We start from the raw sequence: 17,643 nt of genomic DNA on the forward strand, positions 1-17,643 counted from the left end.
TGAGTGCACTCTTGTTTTCTGTAACTGGGGCGCTACTTCACATAAACTAATGATTTGGGCAGTAGATCCGTGCCCGGTCCGAGGGAAGTCGAGCAGGATGCTCTTCCTTCCGCTAGGGGGCTCACCGGTTTTTCGTCACAGTATCAGTATTCCGTAACCCGGACGTACACGGTATCCAGCATGTTCTCCTACTCGCGTGTGTAGTTACGTTTTCTGATGCGGAGCGTCATGTAGACTTCTACTATCGACTTTTAATGGATTATGTTTAGTTAGATTTGGTATACTTAGAGTCCATTATGAAATTTGCTTACAAGGTAAGTTTCTGGTATCCTATCGCTTTTGCTAAAATATTTTATTAACCATATGTGTCGGTAATGTGCTTTTACTTTATTGTAATTAATGTATCTTAAAATGATTTTCGGTATTTCGCTTCACCGGGACTTGTGTAACCGATTCTTGGTTTTCCAGTTTTCCAATTTGCTTGGCGCTGTTTATCGCCGCGGAAATCTGAATTTCTCCAAGGATGGAAACACCGTGATAAGCCCCGTAGGCAATCGCGTTTCTGTTTTCGACCTTAAAAAGTGAGTTTACATCAAAATGTTCATGTGTTTTTCTATTATCTTTTTGTTATACTTAATGAATGGATTCCGTCCAATCGTGAACGTTTTCAGTTGTGCTGTATAGAAGTGCTTCGGTTACTTCTTTAATCTTCAAAAAAAGATCCTGAGTTTTGTCCTGTGCACATGATGTTCGTTACTCACATGGCAGCGCTGCACCATCATGATCGCTCTCTCTGTCCGATTATAACCAACCAGTAACAAATCCGAGACGCTGCCTCTTTCCACCTCCAAGAACATAACCTGCGTGGGTCTGTCCCGGGATGGAAACCTAGCCATACTGGTAGATGAAGGTACGGCTATAGCCCCGTTCCCTCTATTCTTGTTGGGAGAGTTTAGTGTCAAACTATTAGCATGGTCATAAGAAATATCGTTCCTATTGTAATAAATGCAATAGAAATACTACAGGCGGTGTTAGTTGTATACCACCGAGCCGCTCTGACACCTGTGACCGGTACCCTGCTGCTGCTGCTGCTGTTAATCCTGCTTGCAGCCTGCATCTGACGCAGCTACGATGGGCGTATTTTTCAGACGGAGCCGCCCTGCTCATAAGCCTGGTAAGCCGAGCGGTGCTGCATCACTTTCATTTCCACAAGCCTGTGCACAGCGTGAGCTTCTCTCCGGACGGCAGGTACGTTTCTTATCTCTCTTCATGTGCATTGATTTATTTAACAGACGCTTTGTTCAAAGCAGACGTACAAGTGATGCAGAGGCAAAAAAGCTTGTAAGACTGCCTAGAAGCCAACTTAGCTATAAGTGATGCTGGGCTAAGCTTCCAACAAGTGACCAGGATCGAGTGCAAGATTAAACCTGCGGGAACTAAGTCTAAGGTCAAAATATAAGATCATGGTATCCATTATTGCTAAGTGATGTCATTTTCAAGAAAGACAGTGAGCTAGTGTGGGTCACTGATAGGATGCGGTTAGCTGAGGTGTTCCAGGAAGTGATGTGTCTTACAAGAAGTTGTGAGTCTTGATGGTACTCTTCAGATATAGTTAACATAAGAACTATACAAACGAGAGGAGGCCATTCGGCCCATCAAGCTCGCTTGGGGAGAACTTAACTAATAGCTCAGAGTAGTTAAAATCTTATCTAGCTCTGATTTAAAGGAACCCAAGGATTCAGCTTGCACTACATTATCAGGAAGGCTATTCCATACTCTGACTACGCGCTGTGTAAAGAAGTGCTTCCTTAAGTCCAGTTTGAAATGTTCTCCCGCTAATTTCCACCTATGGCCACGAGTTTGTGTATTTAAACTAATGCTGAAGTAACTATTTGGTTGAACAGCATCCAAACCTGTTAGAATCTTATATACCTGGATGATGTCCCCCCTCAGTCTCCTTTGCTTGAGACTGAACAGATTTAGCTCAAGTAACCGTTCCTCGTATGACAGTCCTCTAAGACCAGGAATCATTTTTGTGGCCCTACGCTGCACCTTTTCTAAGGCCACAATGTCCTTTTTAAGATATGGTGACCAAACCTGCACACAATATTCTAGGTGAGGTCTCACCAAGGAATTGTATAATCTTAGCATTACCTCCCTTGACTTATACTCCACACACCTGGAGATATACCCCAACATCCTATTGGCCTTTTTTATTGCTTCCCCACACTGGCGAGAATGGGACATGGAAGCATCAACATACACACCAGCTACCAGTTGGGTAGCTCATTATAATTGAGAGACCACACATGGTGGAAAAAAAAACAAATAGTACGAGATTTGTTTTCAGCCGCTGGAAGACTGTACTGGAAGACAGTAGGATGGAGCTGCGGGCACCTGCTAAATCACCTTTCCTATCTTACTGTGCAGGGTCTTCGTACCCGTGTCCTTATGTAGGAGTTCCCCTGCTCTTCATTAAGGAAGTTTGATTTGACTGTATTGGTGTGTGTGGAGGTTGCATGTTCTCCTCTTGAGTGTCTGTGTCTGCATCCTACAATGCATTGGCATCCCATGCAGGTCGTTGTCTCGCAGTAGTCTTCAGGTTCACCGTGGTCCTGCACTGGATAGGCGGTAATGGAGGATGGATGATTGATTGTATTGGGAGGAAATTCCGGAGTATGACGTTTATCCCCCTTGTTTCCCTCTGTACAGGAAATTCGTGGTCACAAAAGAAAATGTGGCCCTCATGTATCACGCCCCTGGGAAGACGAGGGAGTTCAATGCCTTTGTGCTGGACAAGAGCTACTACGGCCCCTATGACGAAACCACATGCATTGATTGGACCGACGATTCCAAGTGAGTGGCTTGTGGATGCTTCTGTGACATTGTGGCTGTCTTTCATTACTCCACAAGCAGTCGGCAAGATCACCGCAATATACTGTACAATACAAGATAAGACAAGTAAATTCTGATGTGAACAGGTACTCCTCACTTAACGACCTACTTGTTTAGCGACCGCCTGAACTTACGACCAGTTCTTCGACCAGTCGGTATTGTACGCTGTACGAGAACTTTGACCCTGATGACGTCAGCGCTGTGTGTCACTGTCAAGCATCTCATCTCGCATCACCCTTCCTCAGTCTGTCTCGTTGCCACAGTCGCTCAGTTTTTTCACTAAACTAGTGTTTGCAGTCTCCAAGACTACATATTGCGTCTTTAAATTTCTACTTTATTGTGTACCCCATAGTACATGTCAGCAAAAAGGATTATAATAAATGATTACCTGTATTTACAGTAATTATCATCCTTTTAGTGTGTTTGACAGTTTTTGACCATTAGCTACATGATATTGACATAGGACCTTTGGGAGTGATAGTGTAGGTGGAGCTTCCTAAATGGCCCCTCTCTACACCCGTGGAAGGTGCATCTGTAACACTGACCTCCTGCTTGCCACAGGTGCTTTGTGGTTGGCAGCAAGGACATGACAACCTGGGTGTTCGGAACCAAGCGCTGGGCCAACCTTGTATACTACTGCCTGGGTGGACACAAAAATGCAGTTGTGGGCTGCTTCTTTGAGCAGGACAGCTTGGATGTGAGTGCCCACCAGGGGGAGCTGTCGCTTTGTTTTTTTAAAATCCGCTTGTCAGTTCCGTATAAGTTTCTGAAACTCAGTAATGTTTGTATCAGCTAATGTATTTTATAGATACAAAATCCTAGTTGATTACTTTATTTGTGAAAAAGTGTGATTCTCTATGCACTGATTGTAGGAGCTGTGCATTGTAGGTGCTGTAGGAGTCTGTGCTCATTTACAGATGGGCAAATGTTCCTGTGTCCTTGCAGCTGTACACAGTGAGTCAGGATGGGGCCCTGTGTGTTTGGGAGTGTGACACTGAGCTGGACGGCTTGCTGGCCGAGAAGCCCAGAGAGGCTCAGCTACAGGAAACGGGCGAGGAAGAGGAGGAGGAGGAGGAAGGAGCAGAAGGACAGCCACGAGCTGAGGTCATCCGTGGGAAATCTGACGGGAACAGGCAACAGCAAGGCAGCAGGAACGTCCACTATAAGCGCCTTGGCAAGTAGGTGACATTCCTGCCTTGATTCTCGCTGTTTTATTTCCCCACCTGGGGGCCAGGACTCATGCATAAGGCTTCCAGAGTGTAGTAGGAATTGTAGTTTGCTCTAGCTGACAGCTATATGAACCTTTTGTGTAGGTAGTACAAAAAGATTACATATCATCACAATCGCAGAAATGTTAAATGTGTTTTTAATAGACCAATTAAGTTTTTTCCACGTGCCCTTATGGTCCATGCAAGGATAATTGTATTTTTTTCAATACTTGTGTCCTCGTGGACTGTGTGTGTGCGCAGCCCACATTTTGGTGTCATGCAGACATTTTGCACATCATCTGCACATTTGCACGGAAATTTGACTCTGTGTTTCCAGTATGTGGCAGCATTGATTTTCACAGCACAGCGGTCAACCAAGAAAGAGTAGAAAAAGAATAGTTCTTGTTATAGTTATGGTCAGCATCTTGCGGAGGTACTCCATCAAATTTGTTATACTGTACAGACCATTATACTACAGAATGTGGTATTTTGGAAATCAACACTATTCATGTAGTTTGAAATCTTTGTGATTTAACATTTGCTGGCCGGGGGGGCGGGGGAGGGGGTGTCCCAGCTAATCATGTCGTCAGTATTTCAAAATACTACAGTATGCTGTATTACCTTAATACCATTCAAGCCTCGTATTTTATTGCACTGCTTGTGTTTATTGTAATACATCTGCTGATTTATAATGGCTTTGTATGAATGAGAAAGAAGAGAAACATTCATGCATGCATGGACCGTAATGGCATGCAAAAGAGTGTATAAACTAGGCTTGTAGAATACAGTCGAACTTTATTTCCTGGGAACTTTGTGTCCTTTAGGTACTTCTTTAACAAGGAGGGTGATTTCAATGACTTGACAGCCACCGCATTCCACAAGAAGACACACCTACTGGTGACTGGGTTTGCTTCTGGAATCTTCCACCTGCATGAGCTCCCAGAATTCAACCTGATCCACTCACTCAGGTTAGAGCCCCCCCTTCTTTCAAAACCAGGGGCCAACTGCTGTCTACCATGGGATTCGAACTGGTGACCTTCTGGTTTGCTGACTCTAAGCGACACATGGGGCATTGTAGCCTAGGTATGGATGCTGCCTTAGGATGAACTGGCAGTGCAGGGTTCCTATCATATTTCTCTCTGTGTGTTTCAGCATTTCTGACCAGAGGATCTCCTCCATTGCCATCAACTACACAGGAGACTGGATAGGCTTTGGCTGTTCAGGTAAGACCAAGAATGGGAGGAGTCAGAGACTCAACACACATAATACCTGGTGTATTGAACGTGCAGTTTCTGGTTTGCTCTGACTCATAGGACACACATGGCAAAGTCACCTGGACACTGTGGACTGCAGGCTGAGCGTGTTTGTGTGTTGTTTTTGCTAGACATGGGCCAGCTACTAGTGTGGGAGTGGCAGAGTGAGTCCTATGTGTTCAAGCAGCAGGGACATTTCAACAACATGGCAGCCCTGGCCTACTCCCCAGATGGGCAGTATATCGCCACGGGAGGGGATGATGGGAAGGTAAGAAGAAAGTGCCCCCCACTCCCATCTTGAACAAGTCATGATTGTATCTTGTGTGCTGCAGTTTTCAATCAGAGTTTGACAGGCATATGTAATTAGTACAGTGTGTGGAGGGTGGTGGGTGTGGAGGGGGATGGGTGTGGAGGGGGATGGGTGCGGCGTGTCACAGGTGGAGGCGTGGAGGGTGATGGGTGCGGCGTGTCACAGGTGGAGGCGTGGAGGGGGATGGGTGCGGCGTGTCACAGGTGGAGGCGTGGAGGGTGATGGGTGCGGCGTGTCACAGGTGGAGGCGTGGAGGGTGATGGGTGCGGCGTGTCACTGGTGGAGGCGTGGAGGGTGATGGGTGCGGCGTGTCACTGGTGGAGGGGGATGGGTGCGGCGTGTCACTGGTGGAGGGGGATGGGTGCGGCGTGTCACTGGTGGAGGCGTGGAGGGTGATGGGTGCGGCGTATTACAGGTGAAGGTGTGGAACACCACCAGCGGCCTCTGCTTTGTCACATTCCTGGAGCACACGAGCAGCGTCACCAGTGTCACCTTCAGCCCACGCGGGTTCGTCATCGTTAGCGCCTCCCTAGACGGCTCAGTGAGAGCGTTCGACCTGCACAGGTGAGCTTCCTTTCGCATACGCAGCCGCTGACATGGCAGGGGGCGGGGCTGGGTTCTGATGGGCCATGCCTCCACAGGTACCGTAACTTCCGCACCTTCACATCGCCCCGGCCAGCCCAGTTCTCCTGCCTGGCTGTGGACTGCAGCGGCGACCTGGTCAGCGCTGGGGCCCAGGATTCCTTTGACATCTTCATCTGGTCTATGCAGACGGGCCGATTGCTCGAGGTGCGTCTACCTTCTGAACCAGGATTCCATAGTGTTAATGTTGGTAAGCCAGTTTGTTTTTGATCAGGGGTTGAATAAATCGGTAGCCAGCTTACTTTTCCTAGAGGTAAGCAAGACCTACTCATGCATGTTTTGTGCAGTGATTTGACTCGCTTGTCTCAAAACAAAAGGTCCTTGGAAAGGAGGCAGTAACATAGTTAAAGCAACCAAAGGTTTTGTGTGAGTTTTCATTTTTAAAAGGTCAGCCTGCTAGCTGTGATAATGTTGCATATCTTAGGAGTTAAAGGGAAAAACGGAAAATTTCTGGGTTTTTACAGTACAAGCAGCCAGTGAAACTAACAGGTTTAGTCATAGTCTAATACATCATTTTCACCTTTCTTTAAAAACGTCGCTTAATCTGTGCACACACACAGATTGGTCTACCTCAATCCCCTCTGTATTCCTTAAGGAATCGTCTGTAAAGCCGCTGTTGTGGCATTGGGTTTGAACATGCAGTCTTTAAAGACACAGATTGTTGTAAAGGTTGTAATATGAAACATTGGACTAATTCAAAATTTGTTGCATATGGATTTTATTTATCATTAAATATAATATAAATGAAACCAGAATTTAGTCGTAAACAAAATACTAGCATTTGACACATCTACATTCAACACCAGTGCATGGAACGTGAATAAAAAGACCTCAACTGTGCTCTCCGAAAAACAAAGACAAGTGTCAGACTAGTGAAAACACACTGGTTAGTGCTTATTCCTCCACCTAGTTCAGTTCATGACGGTGAACTTTTCAAACATATTAAGAGAAAAATCAACTATTTGTTTCTGTTGATTTCAATGCACTACAGTTCTGTGATGTTTATTCCTGTTATTACTGCTCTACATGGTTTGCGCTGAGTGGGCATGGAATGGTTCATGGTAAACCACTGAAATTCCCAACGATTACTGGTATCGGTTCAAATTTGAATTTAGGCAGTAATAGCGCTCTGGAGATTTTTAATGTCAATCCACATTTGATATCATTTTCAAATGCTTACATAAGATATTAGCTATGCTGTTATTTTGATGGTTAAGAACATAGTGCTGCCAAGTTTGTGTTTTTCTATATAAACCTTGGTGAAATTGTTTATGTATCAGTACTTTTTGAACATTTTTAGCACATTTTAACAATACTACAATAATACTGATAGCCGTGATCATTTTGGTCACGATATCCATGATTTCAGACCGCTTCATGTCTAGCACTGAGTCCTGTTTTCTTTCACATTAAATGTAAACTTTATAAATACATGGGTATGTAGCACAGACCAGGCTTGGGCAGTATGTAATATTTCATACCGTTATACCGTCCAGAGATTATACGGTCCCTTGTGATAAGTCAGCCAAGCCTAAGAGACGTAATGAGTTTACAGGGATTTCAGAGACAGAACTGCATGGTCATGTGCTCGAAACCAATTATTCTGTATCCAATCATGCACAACTTCAGTCAACACTTACTAAAAATACTACTTCTGATTTGGATCAGTTTCAAATTCAGCTCTTCCTGACATTTTTCTCTTGTTTTTATTTGTTGATGATAGTATCAATACGTTCCATCATTTTTGGTGTCATAAATGATTTGTTTTGGTATCATTTTCAATAAAATTTTAGTCATAGTTTTCATCCACAAAATTATCACTGCTCTGCCACCTGACCAAAATGCTCTCCGGATTCCGCAATCCGGATTGCGCTGATATAAGAAGTGTGCTTAACTGGAATGTGTTGCCATAGAAAACCATGAATTTGAAACCAGCCCAGTTGCACACTGTGCACTGCAGCAGTGTGTGCTGTTACCTGATATGTGAATAACAGAAGTGATGTACAGCTTTTATTAATAGGCACAATGCCTTTGGTCTATAATCACAATTCTGTCCACTTACTTAGTTATGCATTGTGCTATTTCCCAAGCTAAATGTTCATAGCTAACAAAGTTCATGCCATGCGTCAAATCCCGCCCCCTTCCCCATGACTGACAGGTGCTGGCGGGTCATGAGGGCCCTGTGAGCAGCTTGAGCTTCAACCCGATGCGGTCGGTGCTGGCTAGCTCCTCCTGGGACCGCACCGTCAAGCTATGGGACATGATGGATAGCTGGCAGACCAAGGAGACGCTCCGTCTCACTGCCGACGGTAAGCTCCGCCCCCAGAGTCACATTCCGTTTGGGTCCCAAAAAAGGCTGCCACTAACTACCATTTTTCTATTGATTAGTCTATGAACTATTGGTCGATTAATCGAAATGATTAGTTTTCCTTCAGGAAATCAAATTGACAGTTTGATTGAATTTCATTTTGACAACACAATCTGTATGCCTTTGCATCAGGGGTCAGGGGTCACCAACATGATTGGCCACATGAGTGGCCCGCAGACCTGTTCACAAAATAGCACAACTCACCAGTGAGCAGCGTCCAAAATTTAATATCCTGTTGTTATTCTTTAATTATTTTTATATAGATTTGAAAATAACTATCTAAAAAAAAGAAGCATTTAAAACATGTTTATTATACATGCTTGAAACATGTTTATATCCTCATGTGGTGGCTTAATGGTTAGGGAAGCGCACTTATAATTGAAAGATTGCAGGTTTGACTCCCTGACCAGCAAGGCACCACTGAGGTACCCTGAGCAAGGTACTGCCCCCAAGCACTGCTCCCCGGGCGCTGAATTAGCTGCCCCTGCTATGTCACATTGTCACATCTTTTAAAAAAGGAGGTACTGTGGTTAAACAAGGTAAAAGATGGTGGTGTGGTGGTACTTCTGCAGGTCCAGCATGTTGTTTTTTTTTTTTTTGTAAAATGTTTTTCATTTTAATTTCAGTTCACGGATAATTTCCTTTTATGTCTGTTTTCGTTTCAGTTTTACTTTATAATAACAACACTGGTCCCAAAACGTCCAACGCGCGTGAACGCACACGCCGGCACCGTCAATCAATGTAGAATAAGCCCAGAGTTTAGCCTGAACATTTTCGCAAACATTTATTCAATGGAGATTCTAATGTAGCAGGCAGACAATTTTATGGCTTTAATAATGAGCATTTTTAAGGACAAAAAATATAAATTTAATAAACATGAATAGACAACACGATGGTTTCCCAGTCTAGAATATCGCCTGTGTGTTTGCTCTTCAGGTGCTCATGCATAGGACGAGTACCACCGCGATGCCATCACTTTACACAGTGTAAAACCACCTTTTTGTTTTGTGATCAGTTGAACTACTCCCGTAATTATATAGTTATATTAAAGGGAAACATTTGTTGTAATGCATGGTGGTGCAGTGGTTAGCACTGTTACCTCACACCTCTGGGACCCGGGTTCGAGTCTCCGCCTGGGTTCCTTGTGTGTGGAGTTTGAATGTTCTCCCCATGTCGTCGTGGGGTTTCCTCCGGGTACTCCGGTTTACCTTGCTCAGGGTATCTCATGCTGAAGCTAATTGGACTTGCTAAATTGCCCGTAGCTATGCATGTGTGAGTGAATGGTGTGGGAGTGTGCCCTGCGATGGGCTGGCCCCCCATCCTGGGTTGTTCCCCACCAGGTTGTGCCCGTAGCTTCCAGGATAGGCTCTGGACCCCCCCATGACCTAGAAGGATAAGCGGTTTGGAAGATGGATGGATAGATAGATAGATGGATGGATGATTTAAAATATTGATAACTTTTCCCGGGTCAACGTCATCGACTACACCGACTAATTGTGGTTCACCTAGTCTCAAAGCACTCTGTGGTTCTGCCTCCTTTGTATATGTGATAAAGTGTTTGTTAATCGACCATGTCTTGTAAATATGCCAGAGCACTGAGGGCTGACCTGAATCTCACCTCTCCTAGGCCTGGCTGTCACATACAGGCCAGACGGCCAGGAGCTGGCGGTGGCCACACTGGACGGTGAAATCTCTTTCTGGAATCCACAAACAGCCTCCCAGACGGGCTCCATCATGGGCCGCCATGACCTTCAAATAGGCCGGAAGGAGACTGACAAGATCACAGCCAAGCAGGCTGCCAAGGGCAAGTGAGTGACCTGCGAGTCGTCGTGATGCTTTTACTCAGTCGGATGAAGGGGCACATGCGGTGGTACATGCACTGGACTGTTCACTTGTGCTTTAGCTGATGATCATCTCACCAGACACATAGGCTACCATTGAGGCTAATGGTGCTGGCTTAATGCTTATCCAAAGTATGAGACCCGAGCCTGTTAAATATTGTGCGTAAAGGTTTCCAGGCTTTCAGGCTTTGCTCTCCCTCTGTAGGTCCTTCACCTCCTTGTGCTACTCTGCTGACGGCCAATGTGTCCTGGCTGGTGGCCAGTCCAAGTTCGTCTGCATATACAGTGTCAAAGAGCAGATCCTTGTGAAGAAGTTTGAAATCTCCTGCAACCTGTCTCTGGATGCCATGGAGGTCAGTTTCCTTGATGATCTTGGTGTTTGCTGGGTATTAAAGATGAGTGGTTGGGCCATGGACCAAAATAGCACAGGTTGTAGTCCTTAGACAGGGTTTTTTTTTTATGGGAGTAGAACTTAACTGGCAATGGAAGTGCAAATAGTGCAAAATTATGTTGGATGTTTATCGCTTAATCCCTTAACATGTTTTGTATTTTGTGTTTTTAGCTTTACTGTAAGGTTGCCTAATCTTATCCACAATGGCCCGATGTGCCTCCAGGTTTTTGGGATAACTTTTAGGTCAGCTGTTCAAACTCAGGTGTGAGGACTCTTCAGCCAATCAGTCCTATAATTAGTAATATAAAGTACAAGTCAAACGTTTGGACACACCAACCCATAGAAAGTTTTAATTGTACTATTCTCTTCATTTTTGAATAATTATAGAGAGATCAAAACTAAAATGAAATTATGCACTGACCGAAAAAGTATTAAACAAAAAAAAATATTTGTTTGGGGGGCAGCTCTTGGGTTGGGGTTCAAATTCGTGGGCCGGCAAAGTGATCCCACCTCAGGGCCTCGACCTGAGTTGTTCCAGGCACTGGCTGATCCTACTGTCTCCTCTATGTGAGTTTCACGAGGTGGCCTCCTGAGATGCTTTTCCAGCTGTCCTGAAGGAAATCCCACATATATGCTGAGCTCTCATTGGCCACATTTCCTTCACTCTTTGGTCAAAATCCTCCAACACAATTTCTACTGGGTTTAAGTCAGGCGTCCAGGTCATGTGACGTGATTCTCACTCTCCTCTGTAGGTGGCTTGGCATGTCCAAACTTTTGACTGGTACTGTAATTAGGAAGTTGCAGTGAAAACCCACATACACAGCAGCCCCTTCTGGATAAGATTGGCTACTGTATGTGAAGGATCTGCTGATGCAGTAAATGTTGATTCACGTAATGTAAGGAACAACATCCTGCTTATCAGAATAGTTTAATCTGTAAGGTCACATTCTGGGTCAAAAGCAGTACCACCTCTCACATTTGATTTTATCATTGATTTAGTAACGACACTAAAAACTGTAAACTAATGGACAGTAAGTCCAGGCATCGTCTCGGGTAGTAACTGGAATGCGGTATTGGCAAATGGGATTGAGTCCTCATTTGGAGATGGCAGAAGCCCACTAAAACCCTTGTGTATGACCTCTAGGAGTATCTGGACCGGAGAAAAATGACAGAATTCGGGAGCCTGGCACTACTGGACGAAGGGGTTGGGGACGGCGAGACAGTGGCTGTCAGCCTTCCGGGTGTCCGGAAAGGTGCTCAAGGGGCAATCTGTGGTATTGGGGGTGTCTATCTAGCACAGAGTCATAGTTTTAAAAAAATGGCATCTAGCTGAGATGTTTTAATCACTTTGTCATTCCATTAAGCATTTGTCCATGGGTCATTGTTGTAATATGATGTAATTGTACTGATGGGAGAGGTTAAGCTTTACTGACTCTGTGCAGTGATTGTGCAACAATGTCAGTCTGCATTTGGGATGTGACTCTGCTTTTGTGACATCACTGTGACGCGTGATAGGCCATGTCCTTATACAGTGAAGCAAAATGTGGCTTGGTCTCTGAAATGCTGAGCCCAGTGTGTGTCCTCTGCAGGAGACATGAGCTCTCGGCATTTCAAGCCAGAGATCCGAGTCAGTTCCCTGCACTTCTCCCCTACGGGTAAGTGTCACATAAACTCAGTTATACCAGTTTCATGTGTTTGCTTGTTTACCCTTAAACCCATTCATCATCTACACCTACACATCTTATAGGTGATAAATATGAGAAGCACGTTGCTTTTGTTTTGTCACAGTATTTAGCAATTGTGGAACTTGTGTTTTATAGCATTTGGCTGATGTTCAGCAATTCAATACTGTTTGGACAGTACAGAGGTTTTCATTCATAAAATGAAATTTGTATTTTCCTGTAAGTGCAACACTCAGTTTTAGTTTCTGAATCATTTGGTTCATTACTGTAGTATTCTGCGATTCATTGTTTGTTTGGTTGGATAGGGTGCCATTGACCTAAGTCCTCATTCAGATTCAATTTAATCTGTTCAACATAATCATGGCAGATTATGCTTGGCTAAAGGAAAGGTCTACAACCCTGGCCAGACTGTCTGTCTGATTCAACCCTCAGGCCGCAGCTGGGCAGCTACCTCCACCGAAGGCCTGCTGATCTACTCTTTGGATGGGGGGTTGGTGTTTGACCCCTTTGACCTGGACTTGGACGTGACTCCCACCAGCATTCGACGTCAGCTCCACCAGGCAGCGTGGGCAGTGGCCATTGTGCTAGCCTTCCGCCTGAATGAGAGAGCGCTCACCCGGGAGGTGCTAGAAGCTGTGCCGTATGACCAAGGTGAGTACTCTCTGTGTGGGTCCTGAGTGGGAGATTGGCAAGGGTCCTGCGAGGGCGTCTACGGTGCGAGCGCTGCGGGTCCTGCGAGGGCGTCCACGGGGCGAGCGCTGCGGGCCCTGCGAGGGCGTCTACGGTGCGAGCGCTGCGGGTCCTGCGAGGGCGTCTACGGTGCGAGCGCTGCGGGTCCTGCGAGGGCGTCCACGGTGCGAGCGCTGCGGGTCCTGCGAGGGCGTCCACGGTGCGAGCGCTGCGGGTCCTGCGAGGGCGTCCACGGTGCGAGCGCTGCGGGTCCTGCGAGGGCGTCCACGGTGCGAGCGCTGCGGATCCTGCGAGGGCGTCCACGGGGCGAGCGCTGCGGGTCCTGCGAGGGCGTCCACGGGGCGAGCGCTGCGGGTCCTGCGAGGGCGTCCACGGGGCGAGCGCGTCCACGGGGCGAGCGCTGCGGGTCCGGCGAGGGCGTCCACGGTGCGAGCGCTGCGGGTCCTGCGAGGGCGTCCACGGGGCGAGGGCGTCCACGGTGCGAGCGCTGCGGGTCCTGCGAGGGCGTCCACGGGGCGAGCGCGTCCACGGGGCGAGTGCTGCGGGTCCGGCGAGGGCGTCCACGGGGCGAGCGCTGCGGGTCCTGCGAGGGCGTCCACGGGGCGAGCGCTGCGGGTCCTGCGAGGGCGTCCACGGGGCGAGCGCTCCTATTAGACAGTTATGTAACATGACAAAAAACCCGCCCAATGAAACCGCACCTTGTCCTTCCAGTTATGTGCATTCTGACTGTTACCTGAAATGGATGATCTGAATTTTATAATGAGCCATTATGTTTGTCTAAGATACCTGGGATTCACTTCAATGAGGGTCCAAACATGCGTTTATTAATGGATGATATTGTGTCTTTTTCTGCCTGTCAGTTGAGGTGGTGTGTAGCTCACTCCCGGACCTGTATGTGGAAAAGTTACTGGGCTTTGTAGCTGTGGAGCTGGAAAGTTCCAGTCACCTGCAGTTCTATCTCACCTGGGCCCAGCGCTTGCTTATCTTCCATGGACAGAAGCTCAAAGTCAGGTAAGAGTCATGCTGAATCTATATGCACTTTTCTCCAACTGCTGCATGATCCTGTACAACATCAAGGAGCGGCTGGAAGCACAGGGAACAGTGCAGAGAACAACCTGAACAGGATGCCAGTCGATCCCAGGGCTGCACACACTCTCACACTTACAGTAATTGCATGCCATTGAATTGTGGGAAGAAACTGAAGGAGAAATCCTGTGCCGTATAGGGAGAACATGCAAACACTACACCCAGACCTAACCTTAACCATAAGTAACCAAACAAAATACAAGTCTTGGCATTTTTAGTTTTTTCATTGCAGTCAGTCAGATTTTGATGAAATTGATTTTTCCCCTTGCAGGGACCAAAAAATGGTCACCACAATGTCAAAATAACAGGTCAGCTGGACTCTCATCACTGTTTTTTTCCCTCCAGGTCAGGAGCAATACTACCGACCATCCAGTCCTTACAGAAGAGCATCCAGAAGCACTTTGAGGATTTGTCCAAGCTGTGAGTGAACTCAGGGTCACAGCTCATGTTTGTAGCTGCATAAATTTACTTTGGTAATGTAAATTTTTTTTTGACTAAAAAAATCCAGTAAATAAGGTGATGGAAGTATGGAATAAGCTTTCGCAGTATGGAAAGTATGCAGCTGGAAATGTTTCAAAAAACAATTGCAATTACAAAAATTGCAAGTCATTGAGGAAAATGACAGAGCCATTTGTGTGTGTGTGTCCCTTGTACAGCTGTGACTGGAACATCTACACTATCCGCTACGCTGAGGCCCTGTCTAAACAGAGGGGCCTGAAGAGGGCAGCACCAGAGCCAGCTAGTGACGACGAGAGGTCGGAAGTGTCGGACCTTATGAGCGAGGCGTCCCTCGAGGAGACTGACATGCTCAACTAGAGATCCTCAAACTTTGAGACTGCCATTCTTGCATATGAAGTCACATGTGTCGAATAGCACAGATGCGTTGAATATTGTTAAACAACATGCTTAGAGTCGAAAAGTTTTGGCTGAACAGATGAACCGAAGGGGTCAAAGTCTGGCATGTCGTCTGCATGAAGCCGCAGTGAGTTGGCTTTTGCACCTCAGAGCCATGCTAACCAGCGAGTGCATTGTGGGAAATAAAGTAACTGGCAGGGGACCCTGACATGTAGACCGTGCATGTGAGATTATTTTTATTTTGAACGAAAACTTGTTTTGGGATTTATTTGTCTGGATTTTTTTTTTTAATGTATTGAATTTTGTGTACTGAAACTCAAACATCATTTGTGGGTTTTTTTTTTTTAAAGTGTTGCACCGATGCATTTGAAACGGGCATGAGATACCTGTAAGACCCTTTATGTAATGGTTGTTGCTTTTGAATTTTGTGGATTGCAGCGGAAACATAAAAACGATACCCAGCTTTAAGAAAAAATTATTTCATGGATGGGGTGAGCAATTTTTATCACTTTTATAAATTTATTTAGCAGACGTCTTTATCCAATGAGGCAGAATCAGCCATTCCCTGGAACATTTGGTGATTAACTAAAAGGCATTAGGGTCCGATGGTGAAATCATTACAGCAACCCTGAAATTCTAAATGACAACCTTCCCACCCCAGGCACAGAGCCCTAACCCGCTTAAGTACACTCTGGTCACCAGCAGATGGCAGCAACAGTGACCGTAGGTAGGATACAGACTTACCACATATATCTTTTGGCCAGTACTGGAACTAGCTGCTATGGTGCTTCCCACTCAAGGCAGAGTGAAATCGGCTGGCAAGTCGGCTCCCCCTCAGAAGTTGGTGCCCTAGACGGGTTGAATGCCACTGCTTTAAGAGGGATATGATTGGAAGCAGTCAAGACCATGAGTGAAGCAATTAGAAGATTGGACAGCGATAGGTGGTTCTGGCTGACAACAGAAACTTCACAACTTTACATAAATGGGTTTGAATGGCTATTAAAGGTAACCATCTTCACCTGTGACCTGTTTGCTTGTAATTAGTGAGTGTGTATAAAAGGTCCATGAGTTTCTGGACTCCTGACAGACCCTTGAATCTTTCATCCAGTTCTGCATTGATGTTTTTTGGATTCTAAATCATGGGGAAAGCAAACGAATTGTCAAAGAATAGGTAGTTGAACTCTATAAAACAGGAAAGGGATATACGAAAATATCAAAGGAATTGAGAATGCCGTGTTCAGACTCTAAGAAGTGGAAAATTAGGGGTTCTGTTGAAACCAAACCACGGTCAGGTAGACCGACTAAAACTTCAGCCGCAACTGGCAGGAAAATTGTTCAGGATGCAAAGAAAAACCCACAAATAACTTCAGGTGAAATACAAGACTGAAAAAATGTGGTGTGGCTGTTTCAAGATGCACAATAAGGAGGCACTTGAAGAAAGATGGGCTGAGTTGGTGGTGGAAAGCCATCGCTACGCAAATGCCACAAAGAATCCCACTTACAACATACAGCACGGAGACCAGCCTCAAACCTTCTGGCACAAAGTCATTTGGAGTGATGAGGCTAAAATGGAGCTTATTGGCCACGACCATAAACGCTACTTTTGGAGAGGAGTCAACAAGGCCTATGTTGAAAGGTACACCATTCCTACTGTGGAACATGGTGGTGGATCGCTGATGTTTTGGGGATGTGTGAGCTACAAAGGCACAGGAAATTTGGTCAGAATTGATGGCATGATGAATGCAGTAAGTTATCAAAAACTACTGGAGGAAAGTTTGCACTCATTGTACTTGGACATTCCAACATGACAATGATCCAGAACAAAAGGCCAGGTCGATCTGTTATTGGCTACAGCAAAAATAAAGTGAAGGTTCTGGCCTCCATATCATTGAGCCACTCTTGGGAGACCTCAAACGTGCAGTTCATGCAAGACAGCCCAATAACTTACAGGGACTGGAGGCTTCTTGCCAGGAAGAATGGGCAGCTTTACCATCTGAGAAGATAAAGAGCCTCATTCAGAACTACCACAAAAAACTTCAAGCTGTCATTGGGGGGCAAAACGCAGTATTAAGAACTGGGGTATGTAAGCTTCTGATCAGGGTCATTTGAGTAGTTTCTGTTGTCATTATGGTTTCAAAAGTAAACACAGTTGTTTGACAATAAATGGTTTCAGCCAACCACTAACCATGAGAAGAAAGGTTTTTGTATTATCATTCATATTCTCTCCGCAATGACATTGAATCATCAATACCTCACAGGGCAGAGGGGCTTATAAAGGGAATCACACAGGAGTCTGTGATCGGAGCAGCTAATTGTGCTGCATGAGCACGTGGGACATCACAGATAATCCACTCCCTAGAACAATGAGAATAAGTATTAAAAACTGTTTCTGATGGGAGCAAATGGACAATGCTTATTTGTA

At 45.7% G+C, this 17,643-nt stretch overlaps 1 protein-coding gene across 1 annotated transcript; it reads left to right on the forward strand.

The window, feature by feature from the left end:
• Positions 1–23: 23 nt before the first annotated feature.
• pwp2h (PWP2 small subunit processome component) lies at positions 24–17,405 on the forward strand. Its single transcript, XM_048978383.1, has 21 exons — positions 24–314; positions 469–581; positions 816–910; positions 1,149–1,248; positions 2,713–2,856; positions 3,457–3,592; positions 3,841–4,073; positions 4,928–5,071; positions 5,256–5,326; positions 5,488–5,624; positions 6,082–6,230; positions 6,308–6,455; positions 8,467–8,617; positions 10,304–10,484; positions 10,723–10,870; positions 12,053–12,161; positions 12,498–12,563; positions 13,023–13,241; positions 14,141–14,291; positions 14,712–14,786; positions 15,023–17,405. The coding sequence occupies exons 1-21, from the start codon at positions 297–299 to the stop codon at positions 15,180–15,182; spliced, it is 2,748 nt and encodes a 915-aa protein (XP_048834340.1). The 5' UTR covers positions 24–296; the 3' UTR covers positions 15,183–17,405.
• Positions 17,406–17,643: the final 238 nt, after the last annotated feature.

The sequence above is a fragment of the Brienomyrus brachyistius genome, chromosome 16 (genome assembly GCF_023856365.1).
Source record: "Brienomyrus brachyistius isolate T26 chromosome 16, BBRACH_0.4, whole genome shotgun sequence".
In the NCBI taxonomy this organism is placed as follows: Eukaryota; Metazoa; Chordata; class Actinopteri; order Osteoglossiformes; family Mormyridae; genus Brienomyrus; species Brienomyrus brachyistius.